The sequence below is a fragment of the Narcine bancroftii genome, chromosome 3 (genome assembly GCF_036971445.1).
Source record: "Narcine bancroftii isolate sNarBan1 chromosome 3, sNarBan1.hap1, whole genome shotgun sequence".
Classification (NCBI taxonomy): Eukaryota; Metazoa; Chordata; class Chondrichthyes; order Torpediniformes; family Narcinidae; genus Narcine; species Narcine bancroftii.
The window spans coordinates 131291709-131313115 of record NC_091471.1 but is presented as its reverse complement, the minus strand read 5'-3'; the positions used below and the strand labels follow the sequence as shown (position 1 = coordinate 131313115).

The 21407-nt window shown below is 39.9% G+C and overlaps 1 protein-coding gene across 4 annotated transcripts in view; it reads left to right on the top strand.

Annotated features, from left to right (window-relative positions):
- haspin (histone H3 associated protein kinase) overlaps positions 1-21407 on the top strand; it is a 74660-nt gene that overhangs the window by 9515 nt on the left and 43738 nt on the right. For all 4 annotated transcript variants that reach the window (XM_069925113.1, XM_069925114.1, XM_069925115.1 and 1 more), the window contains 4 exons: positions 5397-6833; positions 15044-15152; positions 15749-15927; positions 17052-17255. In XM_069925113.1, the coding sequence (XP_069781214.1) occupies positions 5397-6833; positions 15044-15152; positions 15749-15927; positions 17052-17255 (1929 nt within the window). The remainder of the gene's footprint in view (positions 1-5396; positions 6834-15043; positions 15153-15748; positions 15928-17051; positions 17256-21407) is intronic.

Genomic DNA, 21407 nt, shown 5'->3' with positions numbered 1-21407 from the left:
TAATCTTGGGATTGCGGCCTGTGCCACACACTGGTGAGGGTAAGAATAGGAAGTTGTGGCAGATGAATGCTTGGCTGAATAGTTAGAGCAGGGGGCAAGTGTTCAAATTTGTGGATCATTGGGAAGGTCTGTACAAAAAGGATGGGAGGGCTGCACCTGAACTGGAGAGGGACTAATATCTTGGCAGGCTTTTGGGGAGGGTTTAAACTAGTTTGGCAGGGAGGTAGGAACCAGAATGTGAGTGCAGAGAATTGGGCAGAAAGTGGAAGGCATGATGATGTGTGTTGTTGCTTCATGAGGAAGGGCAGCCAAAGGAGGAAGCATGAATGTAGTGAGTTAAAGGGTTTGAAATGTGTCTATTTCAATGCAAGGAGTATTAGAAATAAAGATGAACTTGGAGCATGGATCAGTTTGAGGAATTATGATGTGGCTGTTACAGAGTCTTGGTTGGTGGAAAAATTGGATTGGCTGATGCAGGTACTGGGGTTTAGGTGTTTTAAAAGGAATAGGGTAGGAGTTAAGTGGGGGGGAGGGTGTGTGGTGTACCATTACTGTCAAAGATAGTCGTCTCACAGCTTTCCAAAGGGAGGACGCTGTAGAGGGAGTGTCTACTGAGTTGGTATGAGCGGGGGGCAGAGTTAATAAAAATCAAAAAGGAACAATCACTGTTCTGGGAGCAGTCTATAGGCCCTCAAATATCCCTCAGGACACCAAGGAACAGATAAATAGGCAGAATTTGATATGGTGCAGCAACTACAGTGTTGTTATGGGAGACTTCAACTTCCCTAATATTGACGTAGCTCCTGACTGCAAGAGGGATAGATGGGGCAGAATTTGTCAGGTGTGTTCAAGACAGATTCCTGATACAGTATGTGGACCAGGCAACTATAGAGAGGCCATGGTGGATCTAGTACTGGGCAATGAACCTGGTCAGGTGGGGGGAGCATTTTGTTGATGATTGTGACCACAACTCTGAGCTTCAGCATACTTGTGGACAAGGATAAAAGCAGGGAAAATGGAAAAAGAGTTGAATTGGGGAAGGGATAATTACGATGGGATGAGGCAGGAACTAGCAAGAATAAATTGGAAACAGCTTTTCAAAGGTGGAACCACTTGTGTGGGGTCACAATAGGTTTTTCCCACTGAGACAGGGAAAAGATGGTCAGGAAAGGGAACCTTGGTTGACAGGTGGATGAGGCAGCCAGTTAAGAGGAAGAAGAAAGCATGCATTAGATTTAAGAAGCAGGAAGGACTCATGAGAATTATATGGTAGTGTTACGAGCCCAGAGGACCCCAAAACCCAGCAGCCATAGAAATTCACCAAGACAAATGGTTACTTAAACAAAAGTTGCTTTTAATTATCTTTAACTTATCACTATTGACTTAACTAACCTAATTTAATCCCCCTTCTAATTCTAAGCACACGTGTATATAATGTGTGTGTAAGTTCAAAAAAGTTCTTTGGTTTACAGTCCAATCTCACTTTTCTGATTGCGGGCAATTCTTATACTGTGCACAGAATTTAATATTTATAAAGTTCACCAGGCTTTTGTGCTTGAAAGGTGAATGGTTACCTCTCAGAAAGGTTCTTGTCGGTTTTCAGAAAGAAATTTGTTGTTTGCTGGACACCCACAACTGATTCCTTTTTAATCAGCCACTTCTCCAGATGATAACCTCTTTCTTTCAGGTCACCACAGAGTTCCTTTTTGTTTCTCTTATTTCAAGTGAAACATTAAACAGCCAGTCTTCTCCTCTTGTATGAACTACAAGGACTTTGACCAGGCTGAACTAAGCATTCATAACCTGTCTTCCAATCAGGTTTTCCACAAGCTTGCCGACTTGTCCTATTCCGGTCCCAGCTGCTGCTGACTGTAAAACTTCAGAACTCAATTCCCCCTCTTTCTCTAGGCTTTTTCAGGTGCATTCTACATTAAGAATGCGCCTGAAGAAGCAGAAGTGGCCCTTTAAATTGCCGTTCAGGTGGCAGCGTTTAAAGCGCAACGCTGGCCACTTGAAGGACACAGCTGCCCAGGATGCAGCTCTGAGCATATACTCCGGCTCCTGCCCAGTGTCAGCTGTGATCAGCATTCTGAGCCTTTAACATCCGCTTTCAGCCAGTTGCATTCAGGTGGCTGAGGGAGACACTGAGCTGATTATCTCTCTTGGAGGCGTGTTATGTAGCTTGCCTCAAGAGCGCCTCCTGCACATTCAGGTGGCCTCAAAACAGCCATATATTCCCTAAACATATGGAGCAATTGGCCACCTGAAAGTGCCTTCTGAGAGAAAATTTGTTTTACTCTCTCTGCTTGCAAAACCACATGACCCTCCTAGAACAGCAAGTTCCTCTCCAGACAGTCTGCGGCTCCGACAATTTCTTTCATCTGTTGCTTTTTTGTAAATAACAATCTATCAGTGAAGACTCTTGGGTAATCTCCAAAGCTTTTGCAAAGGCTCTTGACACCGTCATGTCTAGCATTAGCAGAGCTCCAGTATTTTAAATAAGATCTGTTTTAAAGTGTTTGTATGTGACCTACACTAAAATACCTGCCCCAATTTATCTCCCAAAAACACATCTATATACAAAACAAACAGAACATAATCTGTCACAGGTAGCCAGAAAGGAACTTAAAAGACTTGGGAGAGCTCGAAGGGGATAGGAGAAGGCCTTAGTGAGTAAGATTAAGGAGAACCCCCAAGGTGTTCCATGTGTAAGTGACCAACAGAAGAAAGCTTAAGGATAAAGGAGGCAACACATACCTGGAGATGGAGGAGGTTGGGAGGTCCTAAATGAATACTTTGCTTCAGTATTCACAAGAGAAAAGGACCCTGATCAGGGTGAGGTCAAAATAGAACAGGCTTGGGTGCCTGACAATGTTGAGATTAGGGTAGAGGAAGTGTTGGATCTTCCTAAAAACATTAAGATTGATAAGTCCCCAGGGCTGGATGCCATATAGCCCTGGTTGCTGTGGGAAGGGAGGGAAGAGATAGCTGGGGCAGTGGTTATGATCTTTGAGTCCTCCTTGGACTCCAAATATTGTCCCCTTGTTTTTTTTAAAAAAAAAGTAATGAAAAGAATCCTGGGAATTAAAAACCAGTGAGTCTTACATCAGTTATGTGCAAACTATTGGAGAGGATACTTAAGGACAGGATTTATGAGCATTTGGAGAAGTACAGTCAACCCCAAGGTAGAATGGCTTTGTGAAGGAAGGATCGTGCCTACTTGAGTTTTTTTGAGGAATTAACAAAAGAAATTGATGAGGGTAGAACAATAGATGTAGTTGAAATGGATTTTAGTAGGCATTTGACAAGGTACCCCATAAAAGACTTGTTCAGATAGTTTTGAGGCATGGGATCCATGGAACCTTGGCTGTGCGGATTAAAACTTGGCTTGCAGATAGTAAGGAGAGGGTAGTAGTGGACAGTAAGTATTCTACCTGGAGGTCAGTGACCAGTGGAGCTTCACAGGGATTTGTTCTGGGACTCCTCATCTTTGTGATTTTTTTTTTAATGACCTAGAAAAAGCGGAAGGATGGGTCAATAAGTTTGCGGATGATGCGAAGGTTGGAGGAGTTGTGGATAGTGCTGAAGGTTGTCGTAGGTTACAAAAGAATATAGACACGATGCAGAGTTGGGCGGAAAAGTGGCAGATGGAATTCAAACCGGATGAATGTGAGGTGATGCATTTTGGAAGATCAAACCTGAAGTTAATGGTTGGATATTTAATAGTGTTGAGGAACAGAGCGACCTTGGACTCCAAATCCATATATCTCTCAAGGTTGCTGTGCAGGTTGATGGGATCGAAGGCCTCTGGGATGTTGGGCTTCATTAGTCAGGAGATTGAGTTCAAGAGTTGAGAGGTCATGTGGCAACTCTTGAGACCACACCTCATTTGAAAGAAGGATGTGGAAGCTATGGAGATGATGTAGAGGAGATTGACCAGGATGATTGGATTGGAAAATGTGTCCTGAGACAAGGTGAGCGAGCTAGGACTTTTCTCTTTAGAGCAAAGGATGAGAGGTGACTTAATGGAGGTCTACAAGATTCTGAGAGGCATAGATGAGGTGGATAGCCAGTGCCTTTTTTCCAGGGCAGAAATACAAAGGACATCTGTACAAAATTGAAGGGAGGAAGGTTTAGGGGAAACATAAGGAGTAAGTTTTTGTATACACAGATGCCTTTGCAGGGGTGATGGTGGTGAAGGCTGGACAAAAGGGGATTTAAGACCCTCTTAGGTACATGGATGAAAAAAAAATAGAGGGTTATGAGGTAGGAAGGGTTTAGTATATTTTGGTTGAAATATGTAGGGAGGCACAACATTGAGAGCTGAAGGGCCTGTACTATGCTGTTCTATTTTGTGTTCTTTGTGTTGACCAACTTCTCTAATTGTTCTGAAGTGAGATGTGTTGAGTTTATCCATTAATCTGGAAAACAAAACCAAGATGTTGTTTGGGATGGTTATGATCTTGGGATTAAATGTTGTCAGGATGGTGGGTGAGCAAGGGTGTGGAAATGGGATCAATATCAAATGAATATTGAATTGGTGCAGGTTGGTGGATTCCTGAGGAAAAATATTTGAAACCAGATATGGAAAAAAATTGGACCATGGAAAGTATAATTCTTAAAGACTTGAAATGATACATTGTACAAGGTAGATGCATTGAATCTATTCTTATTTTTCAATGGTAATTCCATTGTTAAGTCCCTTGCCCCCACATCCTGGGGGGTCTACCATCTGTAAGGCATAAATCAGGAGTGTGATGTAACAAAATCCAAGAAACTTGACACCATAAAAGGCTGCCCTCTTAATTGGTACACTGTACTTCATTTGCCACTCGAAACATTCATGTTTTCCATTAGGAATACAATGTGTCTTCTACAAAATGACCTTGCTGGTAACACCCTGATTCCAGAGAAATTAATTTTTAAAAGTTCTATTTTGAATATTATTCTCGTGTTTCAGAAAACTTTGTTATTCTTGTTTAACATTATGATAAATCTGGTTATAAATGTGTGTGATATTTCTATGTTAATGTATGCACATAAAAATTATAACTGTCCAAATTAGATATCATATTTTCTCCATATGGAGATGTTCTTCAGGTTACTCTTTGTGTGTATGGAATATATTTCTCAATTTTGGAATTGTTTGAACTGTGCTTCTATTTTAATTTTCTTTGTATCATTTTAAAAAAATAAGCAAGGGTATTGAATATATTGTAATATAATTTGGCCAAAAAGTAATTATTTTCCATTTCATAGCGAGGCTGAATCAGAAATATATATAATTGATTTGTGGGCAATAATGAAATGTATTTTGAACTATATTTTAGTAGTTAGCTAGATACTTGGTATATGTATGTAAATTAATAATTGTCCTTTTTCCCTCCCTGCACCAGGAGTTCCTTGGAAGATCAGTTGAAACTTCAGAAACATCTATTTGTTTTGATAAGCCAAAGGTGTTCAGGAATTCCTCCAAAACTTCATACCCTGACTTAAATCCTCGATTTATAAAGAAGCTGGGTCGAGCTCCTCTGCAGACCAGCACACCTTCTTGTACTCGAAAGATAAAAATGGAGCAACCATCAAGATGCATAATTTCTTTCATTTGTGAGAATGAGGATGATTGTATGTGGAAGAACAATGAGCCTTGGATTGACCACCCCAGTGTGGTGGAAATCAACTGCTCCCAGCCAAGTAATACATCATATAAGAAGCTTGCCTCTACAGAATTTTCACATCATTCAGATGCTTTTGGATTGTCTGGTCAGAAGTTGGATGGAGTTTGTGGTTTTGAAATTGACCATAGAACTATGGCTTCGGTAGAAAATTTTAAACACGAAGATGCAGTAGCATCTCATTCATTTCAAGTTCAGCAGGACCAGAGGCATCAAACTTTGCACAACTCCTTTAACAGTAAGGAATTATTTTCTGATGACTTTGAAGTATCCCATTTATCTCCCACAAGTGATTTACTTCATGAAACAAATGATCATAAAATAGTTGTCAGAGACCCTTTGGCAAAGTCTGTATTACCAAAGTCTACCTTGAATTTTGACTTTGTAATTAAAGAAAAAGACCATAAGTTTGAAAACAGAGCTTCAAATTGGTGCTTTCAGCCTGTTGTGCAACTAGGCTCTTTTTCAGTACAAAATTACTTAAACAAATGCAGGTCATTGACCTCTAAACCCGACTCCTCTGAGGAAAGTTCCTTTCAAGACACTGATGGAAAGAAGCAACAAATTATGAATAATCTGCATGTAAAATTCACACCTCAAAAACGTTTGGTCAAACCTCTGGGGCATGCTTCTCAGCCTGTTGTATTACTCAATCGGCTTGAGCTTCAGCAGCACTTTCCACATATGGGAAGTTTGATAAGAAATCCATTGAACCCAAGTCCATCTAATGGCACTTTTGATGAAAATAAATGTAGTTGTCAAATGTTAGGTAAAGAATACAAGTGTACACATTGCAAGAATTTGAAGTCTTCTCCATCTACAGTGCATTTGAATTTGCAAGTAGACCAAATGAGTGGGGATCCAATGCAAGATGAGTCTCATAAAATTCCTTTCGTTGATACAAATACCCTTGAACATAAAATTGGTTCACGAAATGAAAGAACAACTTTCAAGGAAAATGTCCATCAGATGAAAACAACTATTCCAACAGATCAAAAGAACCTTGTTAATATTTTAACCTCCAATATAACAAGGAAGCGGAGCTCCTACCCTGAATCGAAACTTCAAAAAAGCATAAATCCAATTTCAACATCAGTGAAAAGTGCGGAGAAATCCTCATTGGATATACTTGAGCATCCACTTACTCAAACAAAAGAGGTAAACAATTACAATCCATGTTATTTTCTTGCTCACGTTAGTTTGTATAACTTGGTTCAATGAAAAGAATTCTCAAAGTTGGGCATTTAAAGACACAAGCTTCACTCCAGCATTAGAGACCTACCTTAAGACACTTCAATCCTTAAAATGGATGCCCCCAACATTAAGCATATGAGAATAAGCCAGAGTCTTCAGATTTCTCTGCCCTTTTCAAATACAATGGCTGATTTTATTTCTTGGTCTTTGTACATCCCAGTATAACCAGTTTTCTTTAATGTTTATACATCTATCTTTGCTACAATCACAGTGTCTACAGACTTTCTTGTTTAACTAAATTAACGCAGGTGCCCATTGTGCAGTTCAAATGGATCACTGTTCTCAATACAGGTAGTCCCTGACTTACGACCATAATGGGGACCTGGTTGTAACTTGGGTTGGTCGTAAGTTGGGGAACAGGAATGTGGGACTGGCTTGGGGAGTGGAGACCTCAGGTTGCTGGTGGGAGCAGAGACTACTGCATACAGTACTTTCAATACAAAATATATACTTGTATAGTAGTTTAAAAAAAAAAAAATTTGGTTGTATGTGCGGGTGGATGTAACTTGTGTAGGTCAGAAGTTGAGGACTACCTGTTTTCCATCAAATGAAGCAAATTATTAAATCATTTATGTCCACTGGGTATGTGAAACATTGCTGCTTACTAAGTAGATGCCATCTAAAGTATAAAGTTCTTTATTGGCAGTGAACTATTTTATAATTTATTCAGGAGATAAAAAGAATATAATTCAAGACAAATTTGTTCATGTTTTCTTTTGATAATGACAATATATTGCAGAAGCTTTTAACCTGATCTTTTGTGAGAGAAACCACTTAACTGTCCTGAGACAGCAAAAACTTAGCAATATTTTTGTTTTCAGCATATATTTATTTTCAAATTTCCATCTAATGTTGAGGTAGGCCATTGGGACAATACAGTACAGAAACAGGGCCTTCAACCCACCATGCCAAACTATACAGCCTTTCCTTTGTCAACAATTCTGGTAACCTCCTTGAAAAACCCACAACCTACCACACACAAAGCCATGCTGACTATCCCTAATTGGTCCCTGACTATTCAAATACTTGAATACTTGGGGTTACTTTTGGAGGCTTTTTTAAACAATGGAACAACATGAGCTATCCTCCAATCCCCTGGCACCACACCTGTAGTTCAGGATATTTTAAATATTTCTGCCTGACCCTCTGCAATTTCTACACTAGACTCCCTCAAGGTCCAAGGTAATATCTTGTCAGCCCCTGGGGATTTGTCCACCCTTTTTTTGCTTCAGATAAGAAACACCTTCTCTTTAATCTGTATAGGTTCTATGACCTCACTGCTTGTTTTTCTTACTTCCTTGGACTCTTTATCAGTTTCCTGAGTAAATGCTGATGCAAAAACCCATTTATGGTCTTCCCCATCTCTTCTGGCTCCACACTTAATCGACCACTGATTTTCAAGGGTACTAATTTTGTCCTTTACTATCTTTTTGCTCTTAATATTTTAATCTTTAGGATTCTCCTTCGCATTGCCTGCCAAAGCAACATCATGTCTTCTTTTAGCCTTCCTGATTTTTTTTTCTTAATTTTTCTTGCATTTTTTATACTAAAGACCTCATTTGCTCCATATTGCCTATACCTACTATACACCTCTCTTCTGAACCAGATCCCCAATATCCCTTGAAAACTAAGGTTCCCTATGCCAGCTAACCTTGCCTAACAGGAACTTACAAACTCCGTGCTCTCAAATTTTCACCTTTGAAGATCTTCCACTAACATCACACATCCTTTCTATAAAACAACATCTCCCAATTCACACATTCTATATCCTTTCTCATTTCTTCATAATTGGTCTTTCTCCAATTTAGAATCTCAACCCAAGGCCCAGACATCATCCTTCTCCATAATTCATTTGAAACTAATGGCATTATGATCACTGGACCCAAAATGTTCCACTAGGCACATACTTCTGTCACCTGTCCTGTCTTGTTCCCTAATAGGAGATCCAGTATTGCATTATCTCTACCTGTTACATCAATATACTGATTTTGGAAACTTTCCTGAACACATTAGACACACTCCAAGCCATCCAGCCCTTCTTCAGTATGGGAGTCCCTGTCAATATTTGGGAAGTTAAAATATACTATTACAACCTTTAGTTTCATGCAGCTGTCTGCTATCTAGATTTGCTCCTCCAATTCTTGTTGACTCTTGGGGAGTCTATAATACAACCCCATGAATGTGGTCATACCTTTCCTGTTCCTCAATTCTACCCATATAGTCTCGGTAGACAAGCCCTCTGGTCTGTCCTGCTTGAGCACAGCTGTGATGTTTTCCTTGACGAGTAATGCCACTGCTCTTCCTTTCATGTCTTCTGTTTTTTCGTGTCTGAATCAATGAAAGCTGGGAACATTGAGCTGTCAGTCCTGTCCCTCCTCCAACAAAGTTTCATTGATGGTCACAATGTCATAATTCCATGTGTCAATCCATGCTCTAAGCTCATCTGCCTTTCCTACAATACTTGCTTCGAAATAGATGCACCTGAGAAAATTGCCATCACCCTTTGACTTCTGATGTTATATGCAATCTTCACTTTATCTTTAACCTCTCCACTCCCCTATCGACTCTGGTACTGTAGTTCCCATCCCACTGCAAATCTAGTTTAAACTCCCCAGAGAAGGATGAGAAAACTGCTAGGAAAACTATGTAAACACTCAAAGCATTCTCAAGAGTCCTATTTCACCCAGTTATTTCATTTGTAGCCTTTCCATCAATAAATGATTCTGGAATTGGAGAGCAGAGATTTAAGTTGAGAGGGGAAGAAATTTTAAGAGGGACCTAAGGGAGGTCCATGGCTAGAATGAACTACCAGAGGAAGTCTAGGAAGTGGGTATGTTCAAACAATGTTCAGGAGACATTTGGAAAGAGGAATACATAGGAAGAGCTTAGAAGGATATGGACCTAATGTGGCCAAATAGGCTTTGCCCAGAATGCCAACTTGGTCAGTATGGACAAGTTGGGCCAAACAACATGTTCTGTGCTGTATGTCGCTTTGACTCTGAACTCAACACAGAATGAAAGGATCAGATAAGGTTCAGGTTGCTGGAGATGTGGCAGCAGCACTAACCGTTGCAAGTCTTTCCTCTGTCATGAGGACTTGCAGTATTTTTTAAATGCTGTTTCTTTGTGGGTATTTTCCATGATTTGTGTTTGTGAAGAGTTTGAAGTCTACTTGATGGAAAAAGTTTGATTTGCTAGACATCATCCATTCATGAGCTGATCCTGTAATGGCAGTGATGGCTCTACCTTTCCATTCTTTGTGCTGCTGCTGGTGTTATCAAAGTAATTTTAAATTTCAGTAGTATACTTCCCGAAAATAGTGGGAAGTATTTTGTTCCAAAAGAGTGACAATGTTTTATTGAGATATCCTTGCTATAAAGCACCACAATGCTATTAAGGTTTGTCCTGGTTGCCTGCTAGTGGATTGAACAATGAAAGAATAGCTTAATGACTCAGTTTTACATTGCAGTTGTCTTTAATAGAAAGTGAGATTATATTGTAGCATAACATTGATTTTTAAACTATGGAATGTTAATCCTTAATTGATAGTTCCATAAGAAAACCATGCGCACAAAAAAACACAGCAATGAGTGGTTTCAGGCCATCTCATCATGCCATTAAACTGTATTAGTCCTCTTTCCCTTTCTATAATTTGTATAATTGTTAGAACTGGTATATGTTCTTTTGTCCCATCAAAATTTGATTTGTGCATATCCATTCAATGTGTTGCAGCATGCAGAGGAATGTGGGTCTGACCACGAGTGTGAGACTTTGATTTGTGATGTTCAAAGGGATTTAAATTATTTGCAAGTTTGTTGCAAAATTGATTGGTGATTAAAGTTTGTGAAAAGTAATGGAACATTAGGAGTTGGAAATCTTCACCTCACTGTTCTGCAAAATACCTTTTGATTCAATCATGCAAACCTTGGTGGTTTCATTGGGCTTCCAGTACATTCTTGAGCAGATGGAAGGAGGCAAAGATTAGATCTCCCTCATGGAAGTTTAAAGGGAATTTAGTTGTGAGAAGGAAGGAAAAATTCTGCCAATCTTCCAAGAGGCTTTAGGAGCAATGCTTTTATTGTGACTTGTCCAACTTTTTAAAAAAAAAACCAGCAATAAAGGAAGATGGGTTGAGGGGAACAATAGTTCTCCCACAGGCTGACATAAGAAAGGTGATAATTGAATATGGCTAGGAGGACCGGAGAGGAAAGGTGAGAATTGATGGGGGAGCAGATGCTCTGTGACTGGAGAGCTGGAGGAAAGAAGATGGAGCGTAAGGGAAAGAGAGAGAGCTGGACGAAAGGGAAAATGGGGATGGGTCCTAACGGAAACCAAAGAATTTGATGTTAATGCCATCTGGTTGGGGGTGCCCAGACAGAATGTGAGGTGTTGTTCCTCCAATTTGCGTGTGGACTCAGTCTGGCAGTGCAAGAGACCTGGACAGACATGTTGTCTTGGGAATGGGGCAGGATTTTAAATAGGTTGCCACTGGGAGATCCCTGCGATTGCAGTGGACAGAGCTTATCCAAGTCAAAGGAATAACTATGGAACCCACATGGTCTTCTGCTATGCCTGCCTTTTGTTGGCTATGTGGAACCATCCATGTTACAAGCCTGCAAAGGCCAGGCTCTTGAACTCTTCCTTCACTTCATTGATGACTACTTTGGTTCTGCCTCATGCAGCCATTTCTTTATCCTCTTTGCTGACAACTTCCATCTCGACCTCAAATTCACTTGGTCCATCTCTTGCATTACTTTCCACTTTCTCAATCTGAATGAATCGCAAAAAGTTAGGTTGCAGGTGCAGCAGGTTATTAAGAAGGCAAATGGAATGTTGGCCTTCATCGCTAGAGGAATTGAATTCAGGAGTAGGGAGGTAATGTTGCAACTATATAAGATACTGGTGAGACCGCACCTGGAGTACTGTGTCCAGTTCTGGTCTCCATATTTGAGGAAGGATATACTGGCTTTGGAGATGGTCCAGAGGAGGTTTACTAGGTTGATCCCTGGGATGAAGGGGTTGACTTATGATGAAAGATTAAATCATCTAGGATTGTATTTGCTCGAGTTCAGAAGAATGAGAGGAGATCTTATAGAAACATATAGGATTATGAAGGGTATGGATAGGATAGATGTAGGAAGGTTTTTTGAGCTGGCCGGGGAAACTAAAATGAGAGGACACAGTCTCAAAATTCGGGGGAGTAGATTTAGGACAGAGATGAGGAAAAATAGTTTTTCCCAGAGAGTAGTGAATGTTTGGAATTCTCTAACCAGGGAAGTGGTTGAGGCTGCCTCATTAAACATATTTAAAATTCGGTTAGATAAATTTTTACATGATAGAGGAATTAGGGGATATGGGGAGAAGGCAGGTAGGTGGAGTTAGGTCATAAATTAGATCAGCCATGATCGTATTGAATGGTGGAGCAGGCTCGATGGGCCATTTTTGGCCTACTCCTGTTCCTACTTCCTATGTTCCTATGGAGACAAACAATCAACAGACATTTTCTATAAACCCACCAACTTCCACAATTAACTAGACTACACCTCTTCACACCCTGTTCCCTGTAAAGATTCCATTCCTTTCTCACAATTCCTCTGTCTCTGTTGCATCTGCTCCCAGGACAAGGTCTTCCATACAAGATGATCTGAGATGTCCTCCTTCTTTAAAAAACATGGCTATACCTCTACTACTATTGACTTCGCCCTCACCCACATATCTTGCATTACTTGCACATCTGCCCTGGCTCGTTCTGGCCCATGCTTAGCAAGGGTACCCCTTGTCCTCACCTAGCACCTACTACATCCTTTGCCTCTGCTTTCTGAAGGGATCTCTCCTTTCCCACCAATTGCCCATTGGCACTTGCCCCTATGACTACAAGAAATGCTACACTTGCATCTACACCTGCTCCCTCACCACCATTTGGAGCCCCACAGTCCTTCCAAATGAAATATATTTCATTTGAGAATCTGCATGGGTCATCTACTGAATCTGGTCTTCTCGTTGTGGTCTCCTCTACATCAAAGAGACTGGACGAAGATTAGGAGATCGCTTCGTTCAGCACCTTGGTGCTCTCTGCTACAATAGTGGGAATCTCCTAATGGCCACCCATTTCAATTCCCTGCCCCATTCCCATGCTGATATCTATCCATGGTCTTCTGCCAGACTGAGATCACTTGAAAATTGGAGGATAACACCTCATCTGTGTGGGCATCCTCCAACCAGATGGCATTAACATTGACAGTGCCACTCCCTGCCCCTGATCAATCTAATTTTTCCTCTTCTGGCATCCTAACCTTGTCCAAATTTTGACTTTTGTCTGTTGCCCTATGCTCCTCCCTCCTGCTGCTTTCCTCCCTCCTGGCTGCTTTTTGCTCATACGTTGAAGAAGGGCTCAGGCCAGAAACATCTTTACCTTCTATGGATGCTGCGAGACCTGCTGTGTTCCTTCAGCATTTGTGTTTTTACTACAATTCCAGCATTTGCAGACTGTAGTGTTTCACTCCAATGTAAAGTGGAATTCAGTTCACTTCTTCACATTCATTGCTTTGTCCTCAAACTATTATTTGAAGGAACACCAAAGAGCAGAGAATGGCCATGACTGAATGCCTAATTACTATGGCTGCATGAGGGGCTTGACTCCTTCATTTAACTGGGACACCATTTGAAAAATGCAATCTGCGAGAGAGGTTCCTTGTAGTTCTAGCGCAAGGTTCACAGTGTTGGAGTGTTTATTAACAGCTTGCACTTTTAATGGTAAAATGCCTACAGGATGTGTTAGCTACCAAAGGAATGCAGCAACTTGACAAAACCTGATCCCTATCACACAGAAATTTCAAACAGTACCACCTGGCTGTCACTTGGATAGTCTTAACAATTGTAAAATGAACTTGAGACACTCAATGTGCTCCTCCAGAATGATTTAATTCCTTTCTTGTATACTTGTTCATTCACAGTGTTAGATTTGCCTCCCATAAATAAACTGACAGAGTTCCCTCGTTACAAGGAGTTTCCAATTGCTCAGCTTCCTGGTGTTTTTCTGCTGTTCCTCTTTAAAGACAACCACAGAGTCCTCCTTCAATGACTGATTTGGAGGTTATATTCTTGGAATGGAGGTAAATCCATTTAAGATTGAAGGTAATCACAAACCATTCTGGGCCTGATAGCTTTACCTTTCTGTGAAGTGCAGCAGGCAGGGAAAGCAGGGTGATGGATATCCACGAGATAGCTTCAGAGGGCACTTAAATGTTGAAGGGACAGCCAAAATATACCCATTGAGCCACTTGTTTCCTTTGCAGCCTTTCTTCAGGCCAGTCTATTAATGCTCTCTGATATCCTCAAACCCTCTGTCAACAATAGTATCCTGAGTCATGATAGGAGGCTGAACCTCTCCTGCAGCATTCTTTTATTTATTTGAGTGGCTTATTCTTGTGCAGCAGTAAAGCCTGGGTTCCTCCCTCATCAGCATTTTGTTTGGGATGCAAGAGCTGATGTTCAGTTGGTTGCCAGTTCCATGCTGAAAAGAATGGGTTCCAGGTTCTGTTCAAGCTGCTTCCCTCCCTCCTGGTGTTTGATGAAGGTAAGCTTTCTTTTTTTCCCTTCCACTCTGCTTCTGACAGGTGGTATTTCTTGGATCTGTTTGAAGCAAGAAGGTTGCAGAAAAGGAGCAGGTATGAGAGTGGTATTATGAAGCCATGAGTGGTTATGAGGTGTGGAGAATTAATGATCTCCAACTCTATGCAAGCTCTGTGGAAGGCAAGCCTATTATCACTACAGGTCAAGTACCCCTTATTGGGGAGGTCGTCTTTTGTAAGCAGATATCAAGTTTTTCTGGCAAGTATTAAACATTATCTCATGTGAATTTTCCACCTGTGGCATCATGTTGGTGCTCAAAAAGCCTGCTGTTGTTTGTTGTTGTCTAATCGCTGATACAGGTATTCTGCTGATACTACTGTGCTGCTTTGTTCCATTGTTCCAAAATCCAAAAAAAACTCAAAGAAATCTGGTCCCAAGCATTTTGGATCAGAGGTAAATCTGTTCCAGATGAGTTGGCCTGTAGGTCCACCTGCATTTATGTTTTGCATGATAAAACTGATTGGTTTTGTGTTTTAATCTAGGAAAAGGCCTTGCGATCAACATTTAGGAACTTATCAGTTTCCACACCTTTGGGCTCACGTAGTTGGTCAAGATTCAAAGCAGCTCATTCACTTCACAAAAAAAAGAAAGGTTTGGCGATGGTGAAAATTATTCAATTTCTCGATTGATTTAAAAAAAAAAAAAAAAATGAAGTAGACATGGTCTGTGTGATTTTTTAAAAAAATTTGGGGTCTCTTGCAGCCATGCCTATTTCATGTTATGGTTTTGTTCAATATCAGTAGTTTGGTGGACTTCAACGAGAAATTCTAATTAAATAACTTCATTGCTTTTATGCATGATGGATAACTGACTCGTAAACATCAATACTGCCTAAAATATTGATTTTTAAAAATTCTTTTGGTAAGGCTAACCAATAAATTTTGTCTCAAAATTGTTACTTTTGTTCTTAAAATTGCTGTGAATAAGAGTTGCCTTTATTTTAACTCCTGGGCATTGAACAGATTACAGTTGTGACTTGAATTTGTTGCAGTTGTTGCAATGCCACAGAAAAATTGCTGTATATTCAACAGTTTTGCTAATAAACTGTTATTTTGTGATCATATTTGATACTAAAGATGAGATCAAGTTGGGTAATTTGAGGTAACATGAAATATAAAGTATGTCTTACCTTGAGGCTTAACTATGTTTGATGGTAAATTTCAGTTTTGCCTTTTTCTTTCTTCTAGTTATTACGCCTTTGAAATCAGACCAAAGCATTCTAGAACTTGCAAGCCCTTTAAGGAACGTAAATAGCAACAATCAAAGTGGTTTGCTTGCACCCCAGGATGAGGTTTTGATGGAAAACTTCTCTGCAACATCAATTTGCAATGGCAAAACAAACTCTCTATTTTTCACTTGTTCTCTGGTGAGTCTATCAGGGCTTAACACCAAACAGTGCAAAAAAAAAAGTTACAGATATTAACCTTGTATAAAATGCAAGAATTTAAAAAAAAACTTGGTGTGGAAACTTCATTTCACAATTTTCACTTTAACTTTGTGAATTAAGATGGAAGATTCTGCTTTACCATTGGAACAATTATTAATCATTTACAGTCAATACATTGCATACCAACTTTCATTTGCTATTTGAAAGAATCTAGAATTCCTCAAGGCAAAGAAAATTGTGAATCATGTAATATAAATCATAGACATTCATTGAATATTTTTTCATTTCACTATTAAAATGTATAGCAAGGTAGTAATTTTTGGATCTGACCTGTTTTCAGAATGATTACGTGGTTTCTCAGCCCAATACGAATTTGTGATCTAAATCTAGCAGTAGATTAAAGATTATGAAAATATACCATGCTGACAAATAATTTAATCATTCTGAGCCATGATCAAGATTTTAAAGGTTATACCTATTAGTTCTGTGGAATTATCTTTGTGCGTAATATTAGTCATTGCTCTACTGATTTTACTCTAATCTTCTCAAGGATATTTAGGAATGGGCAGAAATTCTGGCTTCATTTCTACCTTGTGCAGGTGCATGAATAAAAACAAAAATGGAATGTGCCAGGTTTTTTTTTGGCAGGACAAGGGGCATGGAGGAGAGCGAAAGGCTGAACAGATGGATCATGATAATCAAGTTATCTTTAAAGGTTAACTTTCCTTGGTCACGTCTACTCAGTGGCAGAAATAAAAAATATATATATACATAATGTTTCAAAAGGCACTGCTAAAAATGTAGTTTTTATGAACCCATTCAGCAACTTTTTGGGAGAGATCTACAAGGGATCCAGGGTCCTTGTCTAAATGACACTAGAATCTTAAAATATTTTTGAGGTTATTGCTATTTTTACCATGCCTACAAAAAAATCAGGCACTGTCCATGAAGATTTTTAATGCTTTCTGGTCCAGTAAGCACTAATGAAAGTGCATTTCAATTGGCCTATTTAATTTCAGAGCCTGTTGACATTTAATTCATTATAAACATTAAGGTGCAAATACTTGAAATATTATAGAACTATCTTTTCGTTTGTCCTTCAGGAAAAATTGTCCACTGCATTATTTCAGTCAGTGATACTAACAGATGAAGAGAAAGTATACAATGAATGTCATCAGAATGGACCCATTTCCTTTAAGGAATGCATGCCAATCGCCAAACACAGGAAATGTCAAAAAATTGGAGAGGGAGTCTTTGGGGAAGTATTTCAGACGACAAATTATGATGGAAATGACATGGTCTTTAAGGTATTTTGAGTGATAATTTATAAGAAAATTTAAAGTTATTTCCAAAATATTATAGCAGGATAAAAGGACATGGCTCCCTACAAAAAACTATTGCTTTAGTTATTTGCCCTTGCACATTCCTTGCATGTATAGTATTTCCATTTTATTTTAAAATATTTATCTACTTCCCTTTCTAAAATATGTGGTCCTGATTTGGTACACTTTGGAACTCTTAACAAAATGCACTGCCTTTCATGTTCAGTATTTCATTTTCTTTACAAATATTTATCTACTTCTCTTTATAAAAGATGTCCTGATTTTATACACTTTAGGATTCTACAAAATGCACTGTAATCACATGGCACAGGCACTCTGACAGCAGCTCTCAAGTTCACAATTTCCACCACTAAGAAGGGGAGGTGCTGAGGAACACCTGATTTGGTTTGAATGTGTAATACCAGTTTTTCATCTTTACTGGATCTAAATCCAGGAATTCCATATCAAACAGCATGAGAGTACTTTAACCAGAAGGATTAATGTTTCATTAACCACCATCTTCTTGTGTGCGGTTAAGGATGGATAATAAATGTAGGTTTTCAGATTTACTGTCAAAGTACATACATGACATCACTTACAACTCCGACATTCCTTTTTCCTGAGGGCACAGGAGAATTACCACTAATTGGTAGTTTAAACAATAAACTCTACATATCTTAAAATGTAAACAAAGAACTTAAACAGATAACAAATGTAAAAAAAAGACCGTAATACAGAAAGAACAAAAAGAAAATCAATGAAGTGCATAAGTAGGAGTCCTTAAATGAGTCTCTGAGTCTTGCCATCAGCTCCAGAATCTCAAAAAAAGTAAAAAGTAATTTCAATGATATGAACACTGATCTGACCTTGGTTAAAAGTTCACTTTCTTCTTTGGTCCCCATAACCCTTGATACTACTGTATTCAAAAATATCAAATGACTCCGCCTCCTCATCTGTTAATTCAAGTTCCAAAGATCCAAGATCCTCAGAGAGGAAATTCTTTCAAAATTGACAAGCAGATTCATAGTTCTGCACGGATTTTCCTTTTGTTTCAAGTTATGGAATTTTGGTTCTCTATTTTTAATATTTGGGGGAAAATCACTCATTCTTTGCTCTGCTGGCTGCAACTTAACAGCCCACTCATTTTGTGAGTTGGGTTGAGATTTCAAAACCCATCATAAGAGCCAGCCAGAATTAAAGATACCACTGCTGCAGTACTGAAAGAAAGTAATTGTCAGTTGATTTTCTTTCATTGAGAATATTATTGATCTGCTTAAAATGACCTTTGAAATGGTTTGAAGTATAATGTGGCTTGAAGTAGGATTTCACCAAAGTGAGTTGAATGAAAGCACATAATGCGCGCTATCAAAATAATATAGATTAGTTGATCATTTATTTGATGAACAATTATGAGTTAACTCTTTTAGCAAAGTAGCTGATATATTTGATTTTATAATGGGCTTAATCCAACTGAATTTTGATCTCTGCCAGTGGTCTCCACCTGCCTGAACATACCTGGATCTAATGAAAAGGCTCAGTCATGCTGATTCACATTAAAGCACTTGTGTGGTTGTGCACCTCCTCATGGTGAACTAGTCCCGCTTGTACCGCCGCACAGACGGGGCAGCCACGAGAAGATGGCGCTGTCGGGGACCTCAGTTCCTCGTGGTTCAGGCCAGGGCACACGCCTCAGGCGAGGGTGGTGGCATCACTGCCGATCCTGGAGCGGAGCTCATGCCGTCCTTAAAGGGCGCGCGTGAAGTTTGAATAAACAGTTCGTTTGAAACCTCCAGCGTGGTAGTGGTGTCTTTCATTCTGTGTAGCAGTCGCTACATTTGGTGACCCCTGCAAATCCAGACGGTTTTCTGGCCTCCTGATAAGGATTCCGCAGCAATCCACGTGGCTGCGGTGAAACCACCCCACCCCCCCCCGGACACATCGGCAGGCGGAAGTGCAGTTTCGCCTCCGACATGTCACATCAGATGCCACGATGTTCTACCACGTTGTGAACGTGCTCCATGAAGAAACCACAGCCAGGATGGACGACCTCATCCATGACCCACCAGAGGAAGGTAAATAACTCGTTCTCAGAAGCCACCTTCTTGAACAGATGCCTGAGGACATCCAACTCCTTCTTGCAGATGAGGATTTCTCAGATCCATGCAGAGTTGCAGCCCGTGCAGACGTCCTCTGGCAGACCAAGTGAGAAAACAAGGCCGCCCTCAGCCAGGTCACCCGCCCAGGACCCAATCGTCCGCAAGCGCCCCCCAAGCACAAACCGGAAGAAAACCACCCCAACGCTGGGGGGCCCAAGCCTGCAAGTGCAGGCAGCCCTGTTCGTTCCAGGGAAACTACCTGGTCAGCCGCCATTAATGGCTGCGGCGGCTGGCCACACTAACAGCCTCCTGCATGTGATTGATGTCCAGTGGCCGATGTTACCTGGTAAACACCGGAACAGAACTGAGCGTGCTCCCCCCCCGTCCGCCCTCGAGACCTGCGCATGGGGCCCAACCCTTCAGGCAGCCAATGGATCCTCCATCAAGACTTTTGTTAACACGCAGCACATAGATCCAGATCGGCAAGGACAAGTTCCGCTGGAAGTTTGTACTGGCCTCGGTGGGCACAGCTCTGCTGGGAGCCGATTTCCTCTGGGTTCACAGCCTGTTGGTGGACATCAAAGGCAAGCGGTTGGTACATGCCCGCATCTTCCAATCCATCTGCCTCGACTCTACAGATGTGTGTGGCCCGGGAATAGCTTCCATCATTACCCCCAAGAACGAGTATTCTTGCATACTTGACGATTTCCCCTCCATCCTGCAGCCGCAGTTTACTTCCACCATACCCCAACATGGAGTTCGCCACCACATTTCGACCCACGGGCCGCCCCTCCACCTCGAGAAGCTGCAATGAGCAAAGGAAGAGTTTTCCTGACTGCAGGAGCTGGGGATGTACCACCGCAACAGCAGGGCAGCCGCGAGAAGTTGGCGCCGTTGGAGGACCTCTGTGCCTTGTGGTTTAAGCTAGGGCGCGTGCCTCGGGCGAGCATGGTGACATCACCACCAACGCGGTGGCGCTCATGCCGCCCTTAAAGGGCGAGCGTGAAGTTGGATAAACAGTTCATTTGAATCCTCCAACGTGGTAGTGGTGTGTTTCATTCTGTGTAGCAGTCGCTACACTTTTTTTTAAACTTTATTTAAAATTTTATGACATGAATAAAATAAAAATTACATTTAAAGAAATAATAAAAAATAAGAATAAAAATTAGAATACTACATCATTAAACTACACAAATTAACCCCCCCCCAATAATTATAGCACAACATTAATCATCTAATTTAAAATTAGTCCAACCCTCCCCCCAAAATAAAGAGTGAAGAATTAATTAACAATGTTGTAAATAAAATAAAAAACCCCACTTACAAAAAAAAAGATAAAACTTAACAAAAAAAATTACTAACAACAAAAAAATCAATACTAAAATAATACCCTTAAACATATATTTAAATCAAACATAATACATGTATTTAACAAATGAAATCCACTTTAAAACTAAGTTCAAATATTAAAATCATATATCAACCACATATCTGTTATACAAAAAATCATAATTAATAATACATAAATACAGAATTTCCATTAATACCGTTTCCTTTATAATTCATCGAGAGAACAAAAACATTCCTTAGAAAAACAATCAGATAAACTTTTTATTCCCTTCCCCTCCCCTTATATAAAAAAAGAAAAAAAAAGAAAAAACAGTTCAAACTCTTATAAAATTCACCATATTCTTCATTTATAACATCTTCAAAATTCTCTATCGAAATTAACTTAAGTTTATTAAACTCTTCTCCCTCAATGTATTTGTACTTAATTTTCTTCTTTCTCTTCTTATCACCTTTCCCCTCATCTTCCTCTTCATCAATTTTTGACTTATTATCTTCTGTGACATCATCCTCTTAAAAAAGAAAGAAAAAAGAAAAAAAAACCCCCCCAAAAAAGAGAAAAAAAAGGAGAGAAAAAAAACCTAATTCCCTCTCAATTACAATCAGAAAACAAAGAGTTAAAAAAAAATTATTTATTAAAAAAAATAATAAAAAAACCCTTCACTTCTTAACCCAAAAATTAAAAAGAAAAAAA